The following is a 25,890-nucleotide window of genomic DNA, read 5'->3' on the forward strand; positions in this document are numbered from 1 at the left end:
GAGGGAGTGTCTGTGTGAGAGAGTGAGAGTGTGTCTCTGTGAGAAAGAGAGTGTGTCTGTGTGTGAGAGAGAGTGTGTCTGTGAGAGAGTGTGTGTCTGTGTGTTTGAGAGAGAGAGAGAGAGAGAGAGAGAGTGTGTGTCTGTGTGTGAGAGAGAGAGTGTGTCTGTGTGTTTGAGAGAGAGAGAGTGTGTGTCTGTGTGTGAGAGAGAGTGTGTCTGTGAGAGAGAGAGTGTGTGTCTGTGTGTTTGAGAGAGAGAGAGAGAGAGTGTGTCTGTGTGTGAGAGAGAGAGTGTGTCTGTGTGTTTGAGAGAGAGAGTGTGTCTGTGAGAGAGAGAGAATGTGTCTTTGTGAGAGAGAGAGTGTGTCTGTGTGTGAGAGAGAGTGTCTGTGCGAGTGAAAGAGAGAGAGAATGTGTCTGTGAGAGAGAGAGTGTCTGTGCGAGAGAGAGAGAGAGAGTGTGTCTGTGTGAGAGTGTGTCTGTGTGTGTATGAGAGAGAGTGTCTGTGTGAGAGTGTGTCTGTCTGTGTGAGAGAGTGTCTGTGCGAGAGAGAGTCTGTTTGTGTGAGAGACAGAGTGTGTCTGTGAGACAGAGAGTGTGTCTGTGTGTGAGAGAGAGAGAGTGTGTGCATGTGTGTGTGTGTGAGTGTTTGTGTGTGTGTGTGTGTGTGTGTGAGAGAGAGAGAGAGAGAGAGAGAGAGAGAGAGTGTGTGTGTGTGTGTGTGTGTGTGTGTGTGTGTGTGTGTGTGTGTGTGTGAGAGAGAGAGAGAGAGTTTGTAATTATCACTTCATGGGGACATCATCATGTTTACACAGCAACCTCATGGGGACCAAAAACATTATGGGGACAAAAATCCACGTCCTCACAGGGGTGATGCATTGAAAAGTGTTGAGGAGGCTGTAAATAGACGCCTCACTAATTTTTATCTTTGGCATATAACGCATGATCTGGACAAACTGTGTATGTGACCGGTTTGGTCTATGTCGCCCCCTTTAGTCTGGAACCGGTATTTTTTGGGGGAGGGGCTTGGCCAACCACTTCACACACTCTGCAAGTCTAATTTATGCAAATTATGGTACCACCCACTTAGTAAAGGACTGTGGCTAATCTGCATATGCACATTAGCTCTATTACCTATTAGAGGATTAAAAAGTGACTGGTAAGTTAAAAGCCTAATTAGACTGTTAGAAGGTTAGATTGGTAGCATAAGCTACACATTAATAAGTCAGAACAGATAGTTATCATGTTTTCCAAATAATTATAAGTCTTAATAATAATTAAAGTTTCAGTTTTTAAATTTTTGCACAGTGAAATGACACTTTTTAAAAATCTCTAAGCAGTAAAACGAAATCCTTAAGTCGGGTTATGGCGGAGTGTAGTTTTTTTGACTGCACTAATAGTTCATAAACACCACACAGGAAGTAGGAAAAGAACTACATTTCCCATCTGCCCTGGCTGTCACAGGCTAATAGCACCAGCTGCTTTCCATTGCCCTAATGAGTGATTCTACTGCGGCAACGAGACCAAATACAACGAAAGGTAAGTTATTATTATAATTTTTTGCAGTTTATAAGTTTGTAATTTTATTTTCGTGCTTTAAGACATCATTTATAATTGAATCGCAATATTAAAGTAATTGTTATGCTAGCGGACTTTACTAGCCAGAGTTAACACTTTAACCAATCTAGCACATTAGTAAGTACAATAAGTTAATAAAATGAAGTTAATATATTAAATAGGCTTTGGTGGTTGTCATGTCATGTGAATATTTAGTGTTATACCGACTTCTGTAACTAGCTTCACCATGTAACGGATAGTTCGGTTATAAATAGCAGAGTCAGACTTCCTAAATAGTTATCGATCTGAGCGCTGGATTGAGTTTAAAGCCTCTGAAATCGAGGACAGGGTGGACAGTAGTCTGGACCGAGCCCAGCTCATTAGTTCCAGTTATTAGTTTGTTATGAATCTGTAAAGCGCTGGGCGGTGGTGTGATGTGCTTCGATGTTGTAACTACAGCGCGCTCCTTTTATTCTGCGTCTCTAAACACCGCAGCTGAGCTGTGATCTGTGTGTAGAACAGGTTCTCACTCAGCACAGTTATTAGCAAGCACGGATATGGTTATTTTCTTACTCAGAACATCACTAGGGACTGAAAATCTCAATATATTAACATTTTCTTTAGAGGTAAAATGGCACGAAGGTGGAAGAAGAATAATTATAACTAGACCAGTACATTTCCTGAAGAAAATGTGAGCGGTGCTTGCCATGGTGAAATTGGGACAGGGCGCCAATACATTCAAGAGCCGCCTCCGTAGGGTGCCAATACTTTCGAGAGCCGGACAGATATGGCACCAGCACTGTTAGAGCCGGTCGTGTAGTGCGCCAATACTTTTTAGAGCCGACCGTCAAGGGCGCCAGTACTTTTGAGAGCTGGCCGTGCAGGGTGCCAATACTTTTGAGAGCCGGCCAGATCGTGTGACAATACTTCTGAGAGCTGAACAGATCGTGTGCCAATACATTTTAGAGCCGAACGTGTACGGAGGCAAAACTTTTACAGCTTTCAGTTTAGAGGGCCAATACTTTCACAACTCAATGCAAGTCTATGGGAAATTTTCTGACTTTGAGCTTCCGTACTGGGAATGCCGACATTCCAATCACTTCCAAAAGTCATAGCACACCTCTCCTCAATAAGCCGATCGATTCGACACCTCACCCGTCGATCTCCGACAAACGGTGCGAGACTAGTTACATGCCGAAAAAAAAGTGGAAGAAAAAGAATAATAATTATAACTAGACTGGTACATTTCCTGAAGAAAATGTGAGTGGTGCTTGCAGTGGCGAAACAGGGACGGGCCCCAATACTTTCGAGAGCTGACAGTGTAGGGCGGCAATACTTTCGAGAGCTGGACAGATATGGCGCCAGCATTGTTAGAGCCGGCCGTGTAGTGCGCCAATACTTTTTAGATCCGACCGTCAAGGGCGCCAGTACTTTTGAGAGCTGGCCGTGCAGGGTCCCAATACTTCTGAGAGCCGAACAGATCGTGTGCCAATACATTTTAGAGCCAAATGTGTATGGAGGAAAATTTTTTAGAGCTTTCTCCTTAGAGGGCCAATACGTTCGAAACTCAATACAAGTCTCTGGGAAATTTTCTGATTTTGAGCTTCCGTAGTGGGAATTCCGGCATTCTGATCGCTTATAAAAGTCATAGCACACCTCTGCTCAATAAGCCGATCGATTCGCACCTCACCCGTAGATCTCCGACAAACGGTGCGGGACTAGTTACGTGCCGAAAAAAAAGTGGAAGAAGAAGAATAATTATTATAATAATAATTAGACTGGTACATTTCCTGAAGAAAATGTGAGTGGTGCTTGTGTGGCAAAATTCAGATCGGGCGCCAATACTTTTGAAAGCCGACAGCGTAGGGAGCCAATACTTTCGAGAGTCGGACGAATAGGGTGCTAGAGGGGTTTAGCATGATGCTCGCATGTTTTAGCATGATGCTCGCGTGTTTTAGCATGATGCTCGCGTGTTTTAGCATGATGCTCGCGTGTTTTAGCATGATGCTCGCGTGTTTTAGCATCATGCTAGCATGTTTTAGCATCATGCTAGCATGTTTTAGCATTGTGCTAGCATGTTTTAGCATCGTGCTAGCATGTTTTAGCATCGTGCTAGCATGTTTTAGCATCTCGCGTACATGTTTTAGCATCATGCTGGCATGTTGCTAGCATGTGTTAGCACTGTACTGGCCATATAGGGTGCCAATACTTTTAAAGCTGGACAAATAGGGCGCAAATACTTTCGAATGCCGGACTCTAGGGCACCAATATATTCGAGAGGTGAAAGTGTAGGGTGTCAATAATTTCGAGTGCCGGACGCTAAGGGCGGCAATACTTTCGAGAGCTGACAGCGTAGGACAGCAATACTTTCGAGTGCCGGACGCTAAGGGCGCCAATACTTTCGCGAGCCAGACAGATGGGGCGCCAGCATTGTTAGAGCCGGCTGTATAGTGCGCCAATACTTTTTAGAGCCAGCCGTCAAGGGCGCCAGTACTTTTGAGAGCTGGCCGTGCGGGGTCCCAATACTTTTGAGCGCCGGCAGGATAGGGTGCCAATACTTCTGAGAGCCGAACAGATCGTGTGCCAATACGGTTTAGAGCCGAACATGTACGGAGGCAAAACTTTTAGAGCTTTCTCCTTAGAGGGCCAATACTTTCGAACTCAATGCAAGTCTATGGGAAATTTTCAGAATTTGAGCTTCCGTAGCGGGAATTCCAGCATTCCGAACGCTTATAAAAGTCATAGCACACCTCTGCTCAATAAGCCGATCGATTTAACACCTCACCCGTCGATCTCCGACAAACGGTGCGGGACTAGTTACGCACCGAAAAAAAGTGGAAGAAGAAGAATACTAACTAGACCGGTACATTTCCTGAAGAAAATGTGAGTGGTGCTTGTGTTGGTGAAACAGGGATGGGTGCCAATACTTTCCAGAGCTGACAGCATAGGGCGCCAATACTTCCAGAGCCGGACAAATATGGCGCCAGCATTGTTAGAGCCGGCCGTGTAGTGCGCCAATACATTTTAGAGCCGACTGTCGAGGGCGCCAGTACTTTTGAGAGCTGGCCGTGCGGGGTCCCAATACTTTTGAGCGCCGGCCAGAGAGGAGTAATAATAATAATATTATTATTATTATTATTATTATTATTCTTAAGTATGCAAGGGAACAATAGTAGTGCTTTACAAGCACCACTAATTAAATGATCCATAGAATTAACCTGCATAAAAAATGACAATGTCTGCATAGTTTTTCTTCAAAGTGTACTTTCATTGTACTTGAAAATTGCAGCTGTAAAGTATTTGTCCACTTAAACATTTACATCTGACCGTTAACAATAAAAATTCTGTGCAGAGCTATCATATTTGTAGAATTTGATGTTGAATATTCGGTCACTGAATACTTCTCTCTTTCTCTCGTTGTGTATTAAGTATTGATGCTGCAAAAGAAGACGGATCTTTTGGTAGGCTGGTTAATGATGACCACAAGCACCCAAATGGCAGAATGCAGAAGACTGAAGTGGATGGAAGCCCACATCTTGGTCTGTTTGCTTTAACAGACTTTAAAGAAGGTGATGAAATTACCTACAATTACGGAGGAGGAGACTGGCCTTGGTGTAGCAAGGTATGCAGGGTATCTCCCTCTCTGTTTTCACAATTTAAAAATTATTAAAAGATAAACATTGTCTTATCCGGCAGTGGTGCGATTCATTTTTGTTGCACAACTAATTTTGTGCTTGTGCATCAACAATAAAATTAGACATTATTGTTCATCTGATCTGCTTCAGGTATTTTACTGCCACGTTTAAGCATGAACTACAAAACATGTGTGTGTCTGAATGCACCGTAATTATCCCAAAGTCTTCCAAAGTATCCCATATCTAACCCTGAAATAATAAACTTAATTCCTATAGTGAAATAATTATTGTTTTTGTCGTATTGAAAAGCATGTTTGCTTTCTGTTACATAATCTTGTCTGTTAATAGTTACTATACGGAGTCCCCACAAAGCATGTTTTATTCAGGTGTGTGAGGGAGTCTTGTGATAGCTGAATAGATATGTGAATTTAGAACAGTGTCCCCATAGGTCACTTAAACCTGTTTAAATATGCAGATTATGGAGGGGGACACTGCTGAGAGCAATGGCCAGGAGAAACAGCAGCCATCACAGTCTACACCTTTTCTGGATCATAAATATCAGAATTGTGTAGTTTGCTGGCACTTTTAATCCTGCCTTTCAATCACACCTCTCCATAATTTCCAACATAAGCATCCCCTGGGACTCGGTAGGTTCCCTACTGCATCTTCTCCAAGAAAACCGAGTACTCTTAGTTACTATTTGGTACATATGCACAAACTGCAGTCAGAGTTTTCATTCTTGAGACGTGAAATGTAAGTTCCAGTCTGTAAGTTGCCAGACAATAATTTCTGTTGGGTGTAAGGGTGTGTGTTTGCTATGTAACTAATGTTTATTCTTACATTTAGGTAAAACATCTACTCTGAAAAAGAGGAAGGCTCAGGAAGGAAATGAGGTCCATGCAGTGGAGAGACATATGAAGACCTTCATCATGTCATGTCGTGACCCAGGGAAGTTGGTCTGTGAAAACTGCATTAGATCTGAGTCTTTATATCTTAAAGATAGAGACTGGCAAAGTGTCAAATTCTACGTCTATAACTGCACTGTAGCTTACAAAAGAGATATAAACAAAGATTAAATAACACTTTGATAGTAACACTGTACATCTATATTACAGATACTGTACATCATAACATCTGTAGTAATGCTTTAACAATAAGTTACATTACACCTCTAGCCTTTTACTTTGTAATGAACCACTCAGCATTTACTTCATCATAAACTAATCAGGAACAAATCAGGCATTTAAAATATCCATTAGGATCTTTACCTACACCGTTATATTGAATTAGATCAAATTGGTTTGGGCCGCCTTCTTCCAGTGGGTCCTTATGCAGGTGACTGACAAGTTCATGAGTAAGCCTATTGGGCAATAAAAGCTTCAGTGTGCTACCCATTTACATGTTTAGACTGCCTGGAATCAAAATTAGCTACCTCAACATACATTATTAAGTTGTTACTGTCACTTTTTAGCTTAGTCAGTTAAGTGGATATAGAATAAAGAAAAAAATTGTGTTTGGTTGTGTGTCTGTGTTTGGCTAGTATCTTTATTTTTCTCAATATGTTTAACTTTGAGCTGGCTATATGTAGTAAGCAGAAGTCTTATGTCAAACTTAAATGAGTCCAAGTTCATTCATGGCACATGTGAGCTTAGTAGTTCTGCACTTTAATGGGCAAATATTTGTTGTCTTTTACAGTAAAGAAGCTCAAGACTCAAGTTGTCTTTATAATGTTGAATAGACAGGGTTTTTTCATCTGACTGACAATTTTTCACTTGATTAGAGATCCAGACCAATAAACAAATCCTTCATGTAGCTAAAATATGAAAAGGATGAGTGTCTTTGTCATTTTGACTTGCCAAAATGACTGGGGATAGTGTTAATTTGTGATGCATGCCTGTGATAAATAAGTGAGGTTCAGTACAGCTAGCACCTCTACTTTCTATTCCACAAAAAAAAAGTATACTTTGGAGCAGGAAATGAAACGCTTCTTAGAATTATAGCCTCAAAACTAATAATAGCACTGGTACCACCTTCCTTAACAAGTTCCTAGTTTTCTCAAAGGGTTCCTCTGTTGGAAATAGAAAGCTCCAAAAAAAAATGTAGTCTGTTATCTATTACGTGCAGATATTGAAATTTGTGTAAGAGAGCTTTTTGATAACCAAACTTTCACTGATTGCATATTTCACAAATAAGGCTAAGAGTCCTTCGTATAAACAATTAAGAACAACTGTTCAATATAATTTCATGAGAAGCTTAAACCTTCAAATAGAGAAAATACACATCATATCTGCTTTACAGACAGCCCTCTAAATTAGACATACTTAGTTTGTAATTTTGTATAAATAATTATAGAGTTAAATTGACAACTTTTTAAAATGTTTTTTTAAAACCATGTCCCATTGTTGTTATATAAACTACCTGATCTGTGTGTATGCAGATTAACCATCTAGTGATGTCCCCACTACAACAAGAAAACCAGCTAATTTTCTGTGTATGAAAATTAGGTCCCCGTTAATGATGAGTTCTTGTTATGTCCACATTAGGTGTGAAAAAACCAAGCACAGAAATTTTGTGATTTAAATCCAGAATTTGAGATGATGTGTGTTCTCAGGCTTAAATTATACATGCCTGATTTTTTTCACATCTGTAGGACCTCAGGAAAGTGGTGTCCCCACAATACATGGGTGGGACTACTGACCCCAGAATGTTATAATTACGAGTGAGTGAGTGAGTGAGTGAGTGAGTGAGTGAGTGAGTGAGTGAGTGAGTGAGTGAGTGAGTGAGTGAGTGAGTGAGTGAGTGAGTGAGTGAGTGAGTGAGTGAGTGAGTGAGTGAGTGAGTGAGTGAGTGAGTGAGTGAGTGTTAAAGGTACAGGAGCAGTCTGGCTGTGCAGCTACAGTAAATGATAATAATAGGACATTATTTAAAAGCTCATACAGCTGATGTGATTTTTATTTAGTAGTTAATTTAACATGCTATGCTAACATGTAAACAATAAGATAATATTACCTGACGTACATTTTACACTCAATATTGACTGTTTCTGTTCTATTTCACCAACAAAAATATTTCCAAACAAAGCCACAGCAGGTCCTGCTCCTTTTTCCTCCTAATTCCCTCATTTCTCCACGTTGGGATTAATAAAGTATTATCTTATCTCATCTTTTGTTCAAATGGGAGATTTCTTATTTATTTTATTTATTTTGTTTATTTTTAAATAGGAGACCTTTTAATAATTTTATTAAAAAATGGCTTCATGTTTCAATTATAATGAAGCGTTTGTTCAAACAAAAATGTTTTCAGTCCTTTAAGGATCATTGTAACTGAGGATGTTATGTTTAAATAAACAGCAGGAGACTGAGCACCAGTGACTTGACACCTACAGCTGACAAAGCTGCAAGCAGGGTTCATACCTGCGCAAGAAAACCCCGTTGGATTTAGAGTCCGACGCCTCAAAGTGATTTAAGGAAACACTAGGCTATTCTACTGGAGCCGACGGACGTGTCTGTCCGTGTTCGACCCTTCTTCAACAACAACTTTGCAGTCTCGTTTATATTCTCAGGTTTCCGCACGTGGACGTCCTCTTCAGTACATTTACTTCAGTCAAGTAATTAGAGCCTTTACTAGTTTACATGAACACATTCGGACGACTTACTTTATGTCAAAGCATTTTTCTAGGATAAAACACAAGCAAGTTTGATGAATGCCAAGGTGCTTTCTTGCTCATCTGAATAGAGTTCTCTCTGCATTACGACACAGTTTCATAACAGGCTTCAAGTTGCACAGGTGAAACCCCAGTGTAGTTCAAGACCAGTGCCCTTTTCTCTCTGCAGTCGGCAAGATAGTGCACACGAGTTAGTTGACACAGACCGCTGACATGCCTTGAGCAGGCTTCAACTCGCATAGGGGAGACCCCAGTGCATTCCAAGTCCAGTGCCATGTTCTCTTGGCCATCAGAGGAAGGGAGCATGAGACAAGACTTAAGTGCATTTCCTTGGTTCATTTATGTTCTGATGGTTTATGTTTTGATCGTTTCAATGTGCCAACCTTCTTTACCAGCCGTAACCGCGATGGAGAATGAGACAAGGCTTAAGAGTGACTCCAAGGCTCATTGACGTTTTGATCGCGCATGGTCTCAACATTCCAAAGTGTCATGTGTCTTTTCAAATGGCTTCATGTTTCAATTATAAGGAAGCATTTGTTCAAACAAAAATGTTTTCAGTCCTTTAAGGATCATTGTAACTGATGATGTTATTATTATTCATAATAATAATAATAATAATAATAATAATAATAATAATAATAATAATAATAATGCTGGTGTGGTGTCCTGTACTCTGATTTCTGTGTGTGAGAGAAACACACTCACATTTCTGTTACATGGGAAACTTTAGCTGTATTATGGCTGTGTGTGTGTGTGTGTGTGATCAGTGTTCTGATATTTCATCATTTCTCTTCCAGTCTGTGTGTGTGATCTGACAGAGGAAAGCTGTAGAGTTCTGTCCTCAGTTCTCAGATCAAACTCCTCCAGACTGAGAGAACTGAACCTGAGTCTCAATAACCTGCAGGATTCAGGAGTGAAGCTGCTCTCTGCTGGACTGGAGAATCCACACTGTACACTGGAGATACTGAGGTACACACACACACTCACTCACACACACACACATTGTACACTGGAGATACTGAGGTACACACACACACACTCACACACACACATACACTGTACACTGGAGATACTGAGGTACACACACACACACACACATACACACACTGTACACTGGAGATACTGAGGTACACACACACACACACACACACACTGTACACTGGAGATACTGAGGTACACACACACACACACACTGTACACTGGAGATACTGAGGTACACACACACACACACACACACACACACACTGTACACTGGAGATACTGAGGTACACACACACACACTGTACACTGGAGATACTGAGGTACACACACACACACACTCACAAACACACATCCAGTTTCCATCTGTGGTGATGTAACTGTAGTGATGTACAGTGCATCCAGAAAGTATTCACAGCGCTTCACTTTTTCCACATTTTGTTATGTTACAGTTTTATTCCAAATGGATTAAATTAATTATTTTCCTCAAAATTCTACTAACAATACCCCATACTGACACCGTGAAAGAAGTTTGTTTGAAATCTTTTCAAATTTATTTAAAAATAAAAAACAAAAAAAGCACATGTACATAAGTATTCACACCCTTTGCCATGACACTCAAAATTGAGCTCAGGTGCATCCTGGTTCCACTGATCATCCTTCAGATGTTTCTACAACGTGATTGGAGTCCACCTGTGGTAAATTCAGTGGATTGGACATGATTTGGAAAGGCACACACCTGACTATATAAGGTCCCACAGTTAACACTGCATGTCAGAGCACAAACCAAGCCATGAAGTCCAAGGAACTGACTGTAGACCTCCGAGACAGGATTTTATCGAGGCACAGATCTGGGGAAGGGTACAGAAACATTTCTGTAGCATTGAAGGTCCCAATGAGCACAGTGGTCTCCATCATCCGTAAATGGAGGAAGTCTGGAACCAGCAGGACTCTTCCTAGAGCTGGCCGCCCGGCCAAACTGAGCGATCGGGGGAGAAGGGCCTTAGTCAGGGAGGTGACCAGAAACCCGATGGTCACTCTGACAGTGCTCCAGTGTGTCTCTGTGGAGAGAGAAGAACCTTCCAGAAGAACAACCATCTCTGCAGCACTCCACCAATCAGGCCTGTATGGTAGAGTGGCCAGACAGAAGCCACTCCTCAGTAAAAGGCACGTGACAGCCCGCCTGGAGTTTGCCAAAAGGCACCTGAAGGACTCTCAGACCATGATGAAACAAAGATTGAACTCTTTGGCCTGAATGGCAAGCGTCATGTCTGGAGGAAACCAGGCACCACTCATCACCTGGCCAATACCATCCCTACAGTGAAGCATGGTGGTGGCAGCATCATGCTGTGGGGATGTTTTTCAGCGGCAGGAAGTGGGAGACTAGTCAGGATCGGGGAAAGATGAATGCAGCAATGTACAGAGACATTCAATTCATGATGCATGTATTTTTCCCACTACCGGCCTATAGTAGGCAAATATGCAGTTTGGGACACAGCCGAACTCTCTTGTTCGCCGTAAAGCGTAAAACTGCCGTGTGTGATCGTGTCCTGTCGCAAAATGTGGTGAAAACTCACACGACTTTCATAATATGATTAAGGTGTTTACATGTGTGTAATACACGTCCATAATACGATTAAAACAGGAGTAATCCACCTGTCTTAATTCGATTAGATCTTAATTAGATTATGACCATAATTAGATTAAGGTTGCTGTTTACATGGTAGTTTCTTAATCAAATTATGGTCTTAATTAGATTGAGTGGATTATTGTTGTCCATGTAAACGCAGTCATTGTCTCAAAGCAGCTTTACAGAAATATCAACACGGTGTACAGATATTAAAGGTGTGAATTTATCCCAACTGAGCAAGACACTGAGTGGCGACGGTGGCAAGGAAAAACTCCCTAAGATGTTTTAAGAGGAAGAAACCTTGAGAGGAACCCGACTCAGAAGGAACCCATCCTCATCTGGGTAACAACAGATATTGTGAAAAAGTTCATTATGGATTTATATGAAGTCTGTATGGCGTTAGGAGCAGCCGTAGTCCCAGCAGTCTGGAATTAAAGAAGATTTGAGCTCCATCCAGAGGCAGAAAGGATCTGGATCTCTAGTATCTCCATAAATTCGTGTGGGGCTCGGCGAAAGGAGAGAGGGAGAAAAAAGATTATTAGGACTGTGAAGTAGTAGAACAGAATCTAGTCAGGGTAGGCTTGAGTAAACAAATACGTTTTAAGCCTAGACTTAAACACTGAGACTGTGTCTGAGTCCCGAACACTAATAGGAAGACTGTTCCATAACTGTGGGGCTCTATAAGAGAAAGCTCTTCCCCCTGCTGTAGCCTTCACTATTCGAGGTACCGTCAGATAGCCTGCATCTTTTGATCTAAGTAGGCGTGGCGGATCATAGAAAACCAAAAGGTCGCTTAGATATTGTGGCGCGAGACAGTTTAGTGCTTTATAGGTTAATAAAAGTATTTTATAATTAATGTGAGATTTCACTGGGAGCCAGTGCAGTATTGATAATATCGGTGTGATATGGTCGTATCTTCTGGTTCTAGTTAGGACTCTAGCAGCTGCATTCTGGACTAACTGGAGTTTGTTTATGCTCCTACTGGAACATCCAGACAGTAAGGCATTACAGTAATCTAGTCTAGAGGTGACGAATGCATGAACTAGTATTTCCGCATCATGTAGTGACATTAGACAACCCCAATACCGAAAAAGTTGGGACAGTATGGAAAATGCTAATAAAACAATGAGGAGTCATTTGTAAATGTACATTGACTTGTATTTAAACATAAAGACGAGGTATTTGATGTTTTACCTAATCAACTGCAAAGTTTCTGGAAGATGAACATTCATTTTGAAATTGATGCTGCAACACGTTCCAAAAAAGTTGGGACAGGGGTCATTTAGGATTAATAGCGATGTGACGAGTTGAAAGAAGAAGGTGATGTGAAACAGGTGAGGTCTAATTATCGTCTAATCATATATATAAGGAGCCTTCAAAAAAGGCCGAGTCCTTCAAGAGTAAGGATGGGTCGAGGCTCGCCAATCTGCCAACAGATATGTCAGCAAATAATCCAACACTTTGAGAAGAACATTCCCCAAAGACAAATCGGTAGGATTTTGGGCATTTCACCTTCTACAGTGCACAATATAATTAAAAGATTCAAGGAATCCGGTCAAATCTCGGTGCGTAAAGGTTGAGGCATAAAACCACTTCTGAATGCGCGTGATCTCCGCTCCCTCAGATGTCACTGTCTTAAAAACCGTCATAGGAGCATAAACAAACTCCAGTTAGTCCAGAACGCAGCTGCTAGAGTCCTAACTAGAACCAGAAGATACGACACATCACCCCGATCTTATCCACACTGCATTGTCTCCCAGTGAAATCTCACACTGATTATAAAATACTGTTATTAACCTGTAAAGCACTGAACGGTCTCGCACCATGCAACTTTGATCAAAAGATGCAGGCTCTCTGATGAAACGTTGAATAGTGTTTTTGTAAAATGATGTTGAAACACACACACACACACACACACACAGATATTTAAAATAACAGAGAATGCCACACAAGTTATTATAATTTATGAATGTACAGTCAAAGATTGAACCTTTACATTTAGACAGCTTTACCATAAAATGGCAGTTGATTTGTGTAAGTGTGTGAGGAATAGTCTGTAATATATCACACAGACGTGTGTGTGTGTGTGTGTGTGTGTGTGTATGTATAAAGGCATTAAATAAATGTTATGGCAGGGGGGGGGTGTAGTATGGGGTGTTGGTGGGGGGGTGTAGTATGGGGTGTAGGTGGGGGGGGGGGTGTAGTATGGGGTGTAGGTGGGGGGGGTGTAGTATGCTAGAGTACTGGGCGTATGAGTTCCACTCTCCTCTGTGAAATCCACCTTCATCTTCTGTTTCTCCATCACTGCCTCCAGCTCTGTTGCCTTTCTGACATCCTGAGAAAAAAACACTCATCATTTATACACATCATTACCATGTGTCTGTGTGTCTGTGTGTGTGTGCGTATGTGTGTGTGTGTGTGTGTGTGTGTGTGTGTGTGTGTTTACCTCCAGCAGTGCCTTCTGTACGGCAACTTGGCTGTACACCCTCGCTCCTTCTTCAGGAATGACAGCGTGAAGTTTCTCTTTATTCAGAGAGAATAGCTGAGCTCCTGTTAACACACAAAGACACTGTGTAGTCCTGCACACACACACACACACACACACACACACACACACACAGATATTAATAAATTAATAGATAATGTTTTATAAAAATTTGACAAGAGGCAGTGATTCACACAGGCCACTATAGGGAGCCGGAGCACAGACTGCCCTTTTACTAGACCATTAAAAATAAAGAGAATTAGAGTCACACTAGTAACTTCGTTCCAACAAGAGTAACACACACTTTCTGTCAAACTGTCAATCAAAGTAGTGTGTGCTGATTTATAGCCCTTTGTGCTTCTCAGGCCGACATTTCTGTAAGTGGCCTAATTTATGACCGGGGGCTGGGGTGAAATACGTCTGAAAAGCGTATCAATGGTTAATATGGGGATGTGTTTGTGTTACTGTGGGGGTTATTTCGTTTGTGTAAACACACTGTTAGAAAAGCATGATGTTTGAATGTGTACATATATGAGTAGAATATTTGTTTGTGAAATAAATGAAAACAATTGTTGATTATGTTTTTAGGAGCCTGGTTTGCCTTTGAATAAAAAGTGTAGGAGGTAAAGCTTTTTTTTTTTTTTTTTTAAAGATTCTGTTTAAAATAATTGTTTGTATTACATACATTCTAAACACAAACCTTTAGGATGTAAAAATGGTTAAAAGAGCTGTTTAAAAAGAATCGCGCGTATTACATGACTTCTAAACAAAGATCCTTACGAGGTAAAAATGTTAGTGTCGGCTAAAAGAATCGCCGTAATGTTTAAACTAGAAGACAAAAAACTGAATCACCTCTCTCTCTCTCTCTCTCTCTCTCTCTCTAAACCCCGCCCATACATACATGTTTCAGACACACCTCTCTCTCTCTCTCTCTCTCTCTCTCTCTCTCTCTCTCTCTCTCTCTCTCTCTCTCTCTCTCTAAACCCCGCCCATACATACATGTTTCAGACACACCTCTCTCTCTCTCTCTCTCTCTCTCTCTCTCTCTCTCTCTCTCTCTCTCTCTCTCTAAACCCCGCCCATACATACATGTTTCAGACACACCTCTCTCTCTCTCTCTCTCTCTCTCTCTCTCTAAACCCCGCCCATACATACATGTTTCAGACACACCTCTCTCACTCTCTCTCTCTCTCTCTCTCTCTCTCTCTCTCTCTCTCTCTCTCTCTCTCTCTCTAAACCCCGCCCATACATACATGTTTCAGACACACCTCTCTCTCTAAACCCCGCCCATACATACATGTTTCAGACACACCTCTCTCTCTAAACCCCGCCCATACATACATGTTTCAGACACACCTCTCTCTCTCTCTCTCTCTCTCTCTCTCTAAACCCCGCCCATACATACATGTTTCAGACACACCTCTCTCTCTAAACCCCGTCCATACACGTGTTTCAACGGTAGACAGTACTTTCTGTCAAACTGTCAATCTAAGTAGTGTTCTAATTTATGATCTTTGTGTTTTCCTGAGCAACAGTTTGTAGGTAGTCTAATTTCTGATCTTTGTGTTTTCCTGATCAACAGTTTGTAGGTAGTCTAATTTATGATCTTTGTGTTTTTCCTGAGCAAGAGCTTTGTGTGGAGACACTTATTTTATGAGCGGGGTCGTGGTGTAATCCTATCAGTATGTTTATGATAATGAGTTGGTGTCTGGGGGTGTTAATGGCTTTACGATACCCCCAGCAATAGGTGGACTCTGTGTTTAAAAGTGGAGTGAGTTACACAGAAGTCTCTAAGATCTCGGCTGTGTACCAGTGTTTGCACTGTGTGATTTAAACGAACCTGCGGCTTCTCATTTTAGCACCGCTAAAGTTTTATTTTTATTTTGAGGAATACTTCAAAGAGGAGGTGGCTGTCTATCGTAACAGTAAGTGTTTTATTAGTGGTGCTTGAAAAGCACTACTATTGTTCTCTTGCATACTCCTTCTTTTTCTTCTTCTTCTTCTTCCTCCTCTTCTTATTATTATTCCACATTTTTTCGGCGCGTAACTAGTCCCGCACCGTTTGTTGGAGATCGACGGGTGAGGTGTTGAATCGATCGGCTTATTGAGGAGATGTGTGCTATGACTTTTATAAGCGATCGGAATGCCGGAATTCCCGCTACGGAAGCTCAAATTCTGAAAATTTCCCATAGACTTGCATTGAGTTTCGAAAGTATTGGCCCTCTAAGGAGAAAGCTCTAAAAATTTTTCCTCCGTACACGTTCGGCTCTAAAATGTATTGGCGCACGATCTGTTCGGCTCTAAAATGTATTGGCACACGATCTGTTCGGCTCTCAAAAGTATTGGGACCCCGCACGGCCAGCTCTCAAAAGTACTGGCGCCCTTGACGGTCGGCTCTAAAAAGTATTGGCGCACTACACGGCAGGCTCTAACAATGCTGGCGCCATATCTGTCCGGCTCTCGAAAGTATTGGCACCCTACGCTGTCGGCTCTCGAAAATATTGGCGCCCTATTTGTCCAGCTTTAAAAGTATTAGCACCCTAAACGGCCAGTATAGTGCTAACACATGCTAGCAACATGCCAGCATGATGCTAAAACGTGCCAGCATGATGCTAAAACGTGCCAGCATGATGCTAAAACGTGCCAGCATGATGCTAAAACATGCTAAAACGTGCCAGCATGATGCTAAAACGTGCCAGCATGATGCTAAAACGTGCCAGCATGATGCTAAAACATGCTAAAACGTGCTAGCATGATGCTAAAACATGCTAGCATGATGCTAAAACATGCTAGCATGATGCTAAAACATGCTAGCATGATGCTAAAACATGCTAGCATGATGCTAAAACATGCTAGCATGATGCTAAAACATGCTAGCATGACGCTAAAACATGCTAGCATGACGCTAAAACATGTTAAAACATGCTAGCATGATGCTAAAACCCTCTAACAACCTATCCATCTGGCTCTCAAAAGTATTGGTGCCCGATCCAAATTTTTCCAGTGCAAGCACCACTCACATTTTCTTCAGGAAATGTACCGGTCTAGTTACTATTATAATAATTATCATTCTTCTTCCACTTTTTTTCAGCTTGTAACTTCTCTCACGTTTGTCGGAGATCAACGGGTGAGGTGTCGAATCGATTGGCTTATTGAGGAGATGTGTGCTATGACTTTTATAAGCGATCAGAATGCCGGAATTCCCGCTACGGAAGCTCAAAGTCAGAAAATTCCCCACAGACTTGCATTGAGTTTCGAAAAAAGTATTGGCCCTCTAAGGAGAAAGCTCTAAAAGAATTGCCTCCGTACACACTTGGCTCTCAAATGTATTGGCACATGATCTGTTCAGGTCTCAGAAGTATTGGCACCCTATCTGGCCGCCTCTCAAAAGTATTGGCACCCCGCACGGTCTACTCTCAAAAGTACTGGCACCCTTGATGGTCAGCTCTAAAAGGTATTGGCTGATGATACACAGCTGTATGTTTCAGCGAAGCCAGAGGACAGACAGAAGCTTAGTAAAGTTGAGGATTGTGTAAAGAACATTAGACATTGGATGTTAATTAACTTCCTTTTACTTAATTCTGATAAAACAGAAATACTTTTATTAGGCCCACGTGTAGCTAGAAGTATCCTTTCTGATCACATGGTTACTCTGGATGGTCTTTCTGTTTCATCATGTGCAGCAGTTAAAGACCTTGGAGTGATTATTGACTCCAGCCTATCATTTGATGCTCATGTAGATAATATTACTAGGATAGCCTTCTTTCATCTCAGAAACATTTCTAAAATAAGAAACATATTGTCACTACATGATGCGGAAATACTAGTTCATGCATTCGTCACCTCTAGATTAGATTACTGTAATGCCTTACTGTCTGGATGTTCCAGTAGGAATATAAATAAGCTCCAGTTAGTCCAGAATGCAGCTGCTAGAGTCCTAACTAGAACTAGAAGATACGACTATATCACACCGATATTATCAATACTGCATTGGCTCCCAGTAAAATCTCACATTAACTATAAAATACTTTTATTAACCTATAAAGCACTGAACGCTCTCGCGCCACAATATCTAAGCGACCTTTTGGTTTTATATGATCCGCCACGCCTACTTAGATCAAAAGATGCAGGCTATTTAACGGTACCTGGAATAGTGAAGGCTACAGCAGGGGGAAGAGCTTTCTCTTATAGAGCCCCACAGTTATGGAACAGTCTTCCTATTAGTGTTCGGGACTCAGACACAGTCTCAGTGTTTAAGTCTAAGCTTAAAACGTATTTGTTTACTCAAGCCTACCCTGACTAGATTCTGTTCTATTTTCTCCCTCTCTCCTTTCGCCGAGCCCCACACGAATTTATGGAGATACTAGAGATCCAGATCCTTTCTGCCTCTGGATGGAGCTCAAATCTTCTTTAATTCCAGACTGCTGGGACTACGGCTGCTCCTAACGCCATACAGACTTCATATAAATCCATAATGAACTTTTTCACACTATCTGTTGTTACCCAGATGAGGATGGGTTCCTTCTGAGTCGGGTTCCTCTCAAGGTTTCTTCCTCTTAAAACATCTTAGGGAGTTTTTCCTTGCCACCGTCGCCACTCACTGGCTTGCTCAGTTGGGATACAAATAAAATACAAATAAAATTGAATTGAATAATGGCGCACTACACGGCCGGCTCTAACAGTGCTGGTGCCATATCTGTCCGGCTCTCGAAAGTATTTTCGCCCCATTCCTGTTTTGCCATGGCGAGCACCATCCACATTTTCTTCAGGAAATGTACCGATCTAGTTATTATTATAATTAATGGTGCTTGAAAAGCACTACTATTGTTCTTCGGCCTACTTAGTATTATTATTATTATTATTATTATTATTATTATTATTATTATAATTAATGGTGCTTGAAAAGCACTACTATTGTTCTTCGGCCTACTTAGTATTATTATTATTATTATTATTATTATTATTATTATTATTATTATTATTATAATTATAATTAATGGTGCTTGAAAAGCACTATTGTTGTTATTTGGCAAACTTATTATAATTATAATTATTCCTCTTCTTCCACTTTTTTTTTCGGTGTGAAACTAGTCCCACACCGTTTGTCAGAGATCAACGGTTGAGGTGTCAAATCGATCGTCTTATTGAGCAGAGGTGTGCTGTGTATTACGGAAGTGATTGGAATGTCGGCATTCCCGGTACGGAAGCGCAAAGTCGGAAAATTTCCCATAGACTTGCATTGAGTTGCGAAAGAATTGGCGCTCTACACCACCAGCTCTAAAAGAATTGCCTCCATACACGCCCGGCTCTCAAAAGTATTGGCGCCCAATCTGGCCGACTCTCAAAAGTACTGGCACCCCGCATGGCTGGCTCTCCATAGTATTTCCGCCCTACACGGCCAGCTCTCAGAAGTATTGGCACCCTGTGACTCCAGCTCTCAAAAGAATTGGCACCCTACGCCGTCAGCTGTCAAAATTATTGGCACCCCACTCTTCTGGCTGTCAAAAGTATTGGCACGCTACGCTTTCGGCTATCGAAAGTATTGGCGCCTGATCTGAATTTTGCCATGTCAAGCAGCACACATTTTCTTCAGGAAATGTACTGGTCTAGTTTATTATTATTATTATTGTTGTGTGTGTGTGTGTATCTGTCTTATTATTTCTGTGTCTGTGTTATTATTTCAGACATCAGATGTTTCTCATCTATATTAAATGTTTTCTACACATTTGATCATTTTAGAAAATGTTTGAAGGATTTTTACACGCACCCCTGCTCTCATCAGACAGAACCTCGATTGGGAAACACTGGGTTAGTTACTCGTCTGACCAATGTGTTTAACTTACTCTCCATCATCACTTTTATTCTGAGTAACATTCATTATTCACACAGAAACTACTTACACACCAATCCTCACTAATATCAGGATACTCGCTCTCATTAAGGGAAAAGCAGAAAAAATACATTTCTGCAGATATTTAAGTAAACTTACTCAGCGTATGAGTTCTGCTTCTTTATCTAATGATCTGCTGAGTGTTTCTAGCTCCTGTTATTTTATTTTAGTTTATATATTTGTATAGAGCTCTGACAGTTGTTTGTGCACAGCTGAATGAAGTCACGAGATAATAAATGAAGGTAATGAAATGATAATGTGTGTGATGTAGATTTTACCAGACTTTTAATTCTGTTCTCTGTATTTGCAGCGTTTTCAGGCTTATACTTTCAGTATTTACAGGCCTTTGCTCGATGGATCAGAAAACTGTCTGAAAACAAACCATATCTCTGTGTGTGTGTGTGTGTATTACCCTACCTCACTGCCCCTCCCCCTCTGCAGAATAAACGGTTAGGAAGTGAAAGTGAAAGTCAGAGTCTCCATTTTGTGTGGAGGGGAAAATACACCATTTCAGGAGTAAAAACACAGTGAGTATCTACATCTAAAGCTATAATATATAAACACACTGAATGTACACTAGATGCAGAAGAGTTTTGTGGGTTTGTACTGAAGTTTGAATGTACACAGGTTGTTTTATGACTTGATACGTGACTATTTCCTGTAAGTGAACTCTGTGCTGATACAGGGTTTGATTTAACACACCGATGTTGGAGTGAAGTAAACGTGTTTCCTGCTGTAATCTGGAGAAGGAGACATGACCTCCAACATGAGTGTGTCTGGAGAACAGGACTTAAAGAAAGACGAGAGGTGAGTTACTTTTCCATTCACCAGCAATAAACACACACCGTCTCATGGAACAGATCTGTATCTCTAAACACTCACTAGTTAACAGAGGAACTAGACTTGGTTTAAGGTGTTTAATAGCAGTGAATATATCACTGATCTGATCTAAGAACAGTTTAGAGAAATCCTTCACTGAGAGAAGAGTGAAAAGGACTGTGTAATGTGGAGGAGAAGAGCAGCGTAGCTTTGAGTCAGTGAACTCTACAGGCTTTAAGACCCAGCTGAGTCAGTTATCTGTGATTGGGACTCCTGACATCAGTGTAATTCCTGAGGTATGGGGCGTGTCTCCTGAGGTATGGGGCGTGTCTCCTGAGGTATGGGGCGTGTCTCCTGAGGTATGGGGCGTGTCTCCTGAGGTATGAGGCGTGTCTCCTGTTTGAATAAGTGTGCAGACTGGAGCTGAATTAAAAAGATGGAATTATTGGTGTTTAATGATGAACACATTGTGTAACAGTGCTGAGACAGCAGAGTATTAATTATTGCTGATATTTCTGTTTAATTCTAGAATGATGAAGAGAAAGAGATCAGACTCACCAGAACCCAGCTGTGTGTCCATGAAGAGTGACTGGTCAATGGAGCAACCACTTACCTTCAGAGATGGAGCCAGTTCTCCTGATGTGAGGTCAGTACAGTGAGGTGTTTTACAGCAGTGTTCCACCTGATCAAACTCACTGGTCTCATTCTGAAGCCCTTCATGATCTTCATCAGGTGTTGAAACAGTAAAACACTAAACTGTGCAGTGCTGCAGCTCTCGGACTGGCAGTGAGGAAAACTGCTTTAAGAGTTCAGTTCAGCCTGCAGTCCCTGAGCTGGAGGGTCTGTGGTGCTACACAACAACATTTACACCTGGGACATTAATGACTAGATCACTGTTTTATTCATAAACATGTTAGTGTCAGTGAGAAATCCTGAAATCAGTGTATTGTGTTAAGAGGATCGTGTTAAATATCTGTCTCTGTATGTATTAGTGTGTGTTGTGCAGCTATGAATACATATAGTCTATATCACATCATGTGTTTTATTTCTTCACAGACCACAACAGAAGAAATCAAACCTCAGCAGAAATCAGTTGGACTCCATATTCAAGGTTTGTGTCTTTTTAATGTGTGTAACTTGTGTGTGAGCAGGTTGCAGGTTTTTTATTTAAGATCATGACAATTTACAGGTTTATTGATGTGCAGCAGCATTATGGGTAATCAGGCAGAATTTCAGCTGTAACTGCGGGAATAGAAAGAGACTTTTATTCTTTTTATAAAATAAAAGCATCTCTCAGTGTGTAACATTATAATATTTAGATGTGTTCCTGTGTGTTTCTAACCAGGAGCTGGAACACAAAGTCATCACTCTGATAAAGAATGAGCTGAAGAGGTTCAGGAAGCTCCTGAGTCCAGATTACCCAGCATGCACTGAGAGGGAGGTGGAGGATGAGGAGGATCTGCACAGTGTCAGAGACGGAGCGCTGAAGATCACACTGCACGTCCTGAAGATCATGAACCACACAGATCTCGCTAACACACTGCAGAACAGTAAGAGCTCTGAGTCATGGCTTTATTCCATCAGGTTCACTTCAGAGAGAGGAAATAGTTTTAGATAGGAACACTTTTAGTTTGAAGTTTGAGTTTAGTATCATGTACATCTGCTTTTCTGTTCTGTTCGTGGTCCAGCTTGTGGTGACTCTGTACAATGGTCCTGTTCCTTCAGGAATATTTACTACATGAATCAGGAATGAACAGCAGCATTTGAATTTTACATTTAATCCTGTGTTCAGTGATTTTACATTAAAACATCTTATTACTTTGTTTATTAGAACTCGTCTCTGTGTATCAGACAGAGCTGAAATCCAGCCTGAGAGAGAAGTTTAAAAGAATTAATGAAGGAATGTCACAGCATGGAAGCTCAGCACTTCTGAATGAGATCTACACAGAGCTCTACATCACAGAGGGTTGGAGTGGAGACGTCAATAATGAACATGAGGTGAGACAGATTGAGACAGCGTCCAGGAGACCAGCAGCACAGGAGACACCCATCAAATGTAATGATCTCTTTAAAGACAAGTCCATCAGAAGAGTGCTGACTAAAGGAGTTGCTGGAATTGGAAAAACAGTCTCTGTGCAGAAGTTCATTCTGGACTGGGCTGAAGGAAAAGCAAATCAGGACGTCACCTTCATGTTTCCACTTCCCTTTAGAGAGCTGAATCTGATGAAGCAGAAACATCTCAGTCTGATGGATCTTCTTCATCACTTTTTCCCTGAAATGAGAAAACTACAATTAATAGACTGTGACTCCTACAAAGCGGTGTTGATCTTTGATGGTCTGGATGAGTGTCGACTTCCTCTAAATTTCCAGAAGAATGAGAGACTGTGTGATGTGACAGAGTCAGCCTCAGTGGATGTGCTGCTGACGAACCTCATCAAGGGGAATCTGCTTCCCTCTGCTCTCCTCTGGATCACCTCTCGACCAGGAGCAGCCAGTCAGATCCCTCCTGAGTGTGTAGACCAGGTAACAGAGGTACGAGGGTTCAGTGATCCTCAGAAAGAGGAGTACTTCAGGAAGAGGATCAGTGATCAGAGCCTGGCCAATAAAATCATCTCACACACGAAGTCTTCAAGAAGCCTCTACATCATGTGCCACATCCCAGTCTTCTGCTGGATCTCAGCCACTGTTCTAGAGAGAATGCTGGGTGAAGCAGAGCGTGGAGAGATCCCCAAGACTCTGACTCAAATGTTCACACACTTCCTGATCTTTCAGATCAAACACAAGGACCAAAAGTACCATCAGAAATGTGACCCTGATCCTCAGCAGACCAGAGAGAGTATCCTGGCACTGGGAAAACTGGCTTTCCAACAGCTGGAGACAGGAAACCTGATCTTCTATGAGGAAGACCTGAGAGAGTGTGGCATTGATGTGAGAGAAGTGTCAGTGTACTCAGGAGTGTGTACCCAAATCTTCAGAGAGGAGTTTGGGCTTCACCTGGGGAAAGTGTTCAGCTTTGTACATCTGAGTGTTCAGGAGTTTCTGGCTGCTTTATACACATTTCTCTCCTTCATCAGCAGAAATGTAACAGAACAACCAACCACTGATCTGTCTGATCTTCTCAACAAGTCAGACATGTCTGATCTCCTCAGGAGTGCAGTGAACAAGGCCTTACAGAGTGAGAACGGACACCTGGACCTGTTCCTCCGCTTCCTTCTGGGTGTCTCACTGGAGTCCAGTCAGACTCTCTTACGAGGCTTAATACCACAGACAGGAAGCAGCTCTCACAGCAAACAGGAAACAGTCGAGTACATCAAGGAGAAGATCAGGGAGAATCCATCTCCAGAGAAATCCATCAATCTGTTCCACTGTCTGAATGAACTGAATGATCATTCTCTAGTGCAGGAAGTACAGACTTACCTGAACAGAGGAGGTTACAGTCGTCTCAGGGGAACCAGACTCTCTCCTGCTCAGTGGTCAGCTCTGGTGTTTGTGTTACTGAACTCAGATCAGGAGCTGGATGAGTTTGATTTGAGGAAATATGACCCATCAGAGGAATGTCTTCTGAAGCTGCTGCCAGTGGTCAAAGCCTCCAGAAGAGCTGAGTGAGTATTTTTATTTATAAATGTATCACTGCATGGTTTATTATTTTAATGTAACACTGAACTGCACAGTTTGGATTAATGCTGGTTAATAATTACTCTAATCATCTTTAAACAAATCTCTGGTACTGTTCCAGAAGAGTTTCACTTTTTACACCAACACGTTACGTCTGCACTGAGGGCGGGGCCATGTGGACAAAACCTTCTATCACCATTTATTACCTTTTCTCTAAAACTGATGAAGAAATGATCTCTACAGAATAACTGCATGTATTCATCACTGCTTTCTGATCATTTTGTGAACTAAACACCAGTGAAAGGCACTTTTTCTTTTCTCCTTTCATTTGAAAGTGACATTGAACAGAACTTCACAAACGAGAAGAGAAACAGAACACTGTCACCATGGGAACAATATGAATACAGCATGTGACATTGGTGATATAGAGGATATAGGAAAATATCTATCAATAGACATGACTGATTATTCTATTTTCTGGTCCTATGATGTGTATCAGCGTATCACACCGCCCAATCTGCACTGAGGGACACGTGAGAGTGTCGTGGAAAACAATCTTTCCAACCTAAGTTAAACACTTCAGAGACAGAGGGTTTGTAGATGCCAAAGGTCATCAAACTTTATTGAAACAACAAAGTGAGACAGTCTGCAGAAAGTCTGAATTATACACACACACACGTCTTTATATACTTTTCTGAAGCAGTAAAATTATCCCTAGGCGGGGCATTAACCTCTTCTTTCTAAAAACAAACCAATCTCCATCGCCTTCATGAATTATTCATATCTATATGATACATTACATTTGTGGTGCATGCGTTGTCAGTTGGATTTTCTTAAAGGTTTTATTGGGACAAGGTCATTTTTTGCAGCGCATGCGCCTTGCGTTGAATTTTCTGAAAGGTTTCATCAGGACAGGATTTTTTATGGAAGTATAATAGTGCCAAATGTCCTGGCATGTTGAATTACATAACCTGAATAAAAACTTATCGCAATAACAATACTTGAATTTTTCTGCCCAGCAATTTGACACAAATCGGATAAAAAACACCGCAATATCAGTGCTTGAATTAGTTTCCTCTGCAATTCATCCTCACAAAGTCAGGCTGCAAAAATCCGGGTCTTCAAATTCAGGTCTTCACATCCGGGTTTCACAGGAAGAGCAGTGGATTGCCGATAGTGTAATAACTTATGGAATTGCTGATAGTGTAATATGTTATGGAATGCCGATAGTGTAATATGTTATGGAATGCCGATAGTGTGATATCTTATGGAATGCCGATAGTGTAATATCTTATGGAATGTGGATAGTGTAATATCTTATGGAATTGCCGATAGTGTAATATCTTATGGAATGCCGATAGTGTAATATCTTATGGAATTGCCGATAGTGTAATATCTTATGGAATTGCCGATAGTGTAATATCTTATGGAATGCCGATAGTGTAATATCTTATGGAATTGCCGATAGTGTAATATCTTATGGAATGCCGATAGTGTAATATCTTATGGAATGCTGATAGTATAATATCTTATGGAATTGCTGATAGTGTAATATCTTCACCTTCTGTTTCACTATCGGTATGGAAGTACAATCCCCACCACAACCACCAACGCGTTG

General features: G+C 41.3%; 1 protein-coding gene and 1 long non-coding RNA gene across 16 annotated transcripts in view; both read left to right on the top strand.

Annotated features, from left to right (window-relative positions):
• The first annotated feature begins 1,404 nt into the window (after positions 1–1,404).
• LOC128630112 (uncharacterized) lies at positions 1,405–9,460 on the top strand. Of its 2 annotated transcripts, none has more exons than XR_008394385.1 (3): positions 1,405–1,538; positions 4,986–5,178; positions 5,667–6,031. It is a non-coding gene; the product is annotated as an uncharacterized LOC128630112 (long non-coding RNA). The 2 variants fall into 2 exon arrangements; XR_008394384.1 differs by lacking the exon at positions 5,667–6,031 and adding an exon at positions 6,038–9,460 and having other exon boundaries at positions 1,407–1,538.
• Positions 9,461–9,745: 285 nt separating this feature from the next.
• The window catches only part of LOC108262091 (NACHT, LRR and PYD domains-containing protein 12), a 32,207-nt gene continuing 16,062 nt past the window's right edge, over positions 9,746–25,890 (top strand). For 10 of the 14 annotated variants that reach the window (XR_008394334.1, XR_008394337.1, XR_008394341.1 and 7 more), the window contains exons 1-7: positions 9,746–9,824; positions 20,280–20,365; positions 20,524–20,645; positions 21,187–21,303; positions 21,714–21,768; positions 22,003–22,207; positions 22,489–24,259. Coding sequence is in view for 1 of the 14 variants with exons in the window: in XM_053678639.1 (XP_053534614.1) it covers positions 20,593–20,645; positions 21,187–21,303; positions 21,714–21,768; positions 22,003–22,207; positions 22,489–24,259 (2,201 nt within the window). In the remaining 13 variants the exon portion in view is untranslated. The remainder of the gene's footprint in view (positions 9,825–20,279; positions 20,366–20,523; positions 20,646–21,186; positions 21,304–21,713; positions 21,769–22,002; positions 22,208–22,488; positions 24,260–25,890) is intronic. The other 4 variants (XR_008394344.1, XR_008394346.1, XR_008394343.1 and 1 more) reach the window with 3 other exon arrangements.

Source organism: Ictalurus punctatus, unplaced genomic scaffold (assembly GCF_001660625.3).
Source record: "Ictalurus punctatus breed USDA103 unplaced genomic scaffold, Coco_2.0 Super-Scaffold_100046, whole genome shotgun sequence".
Lineage (NCBI taxonomy): Eukaryota > Metazoa > Chordata > Actinopteri > Siluriformes > Ictaluridae > Ictalurus > Ictalurus punctatus.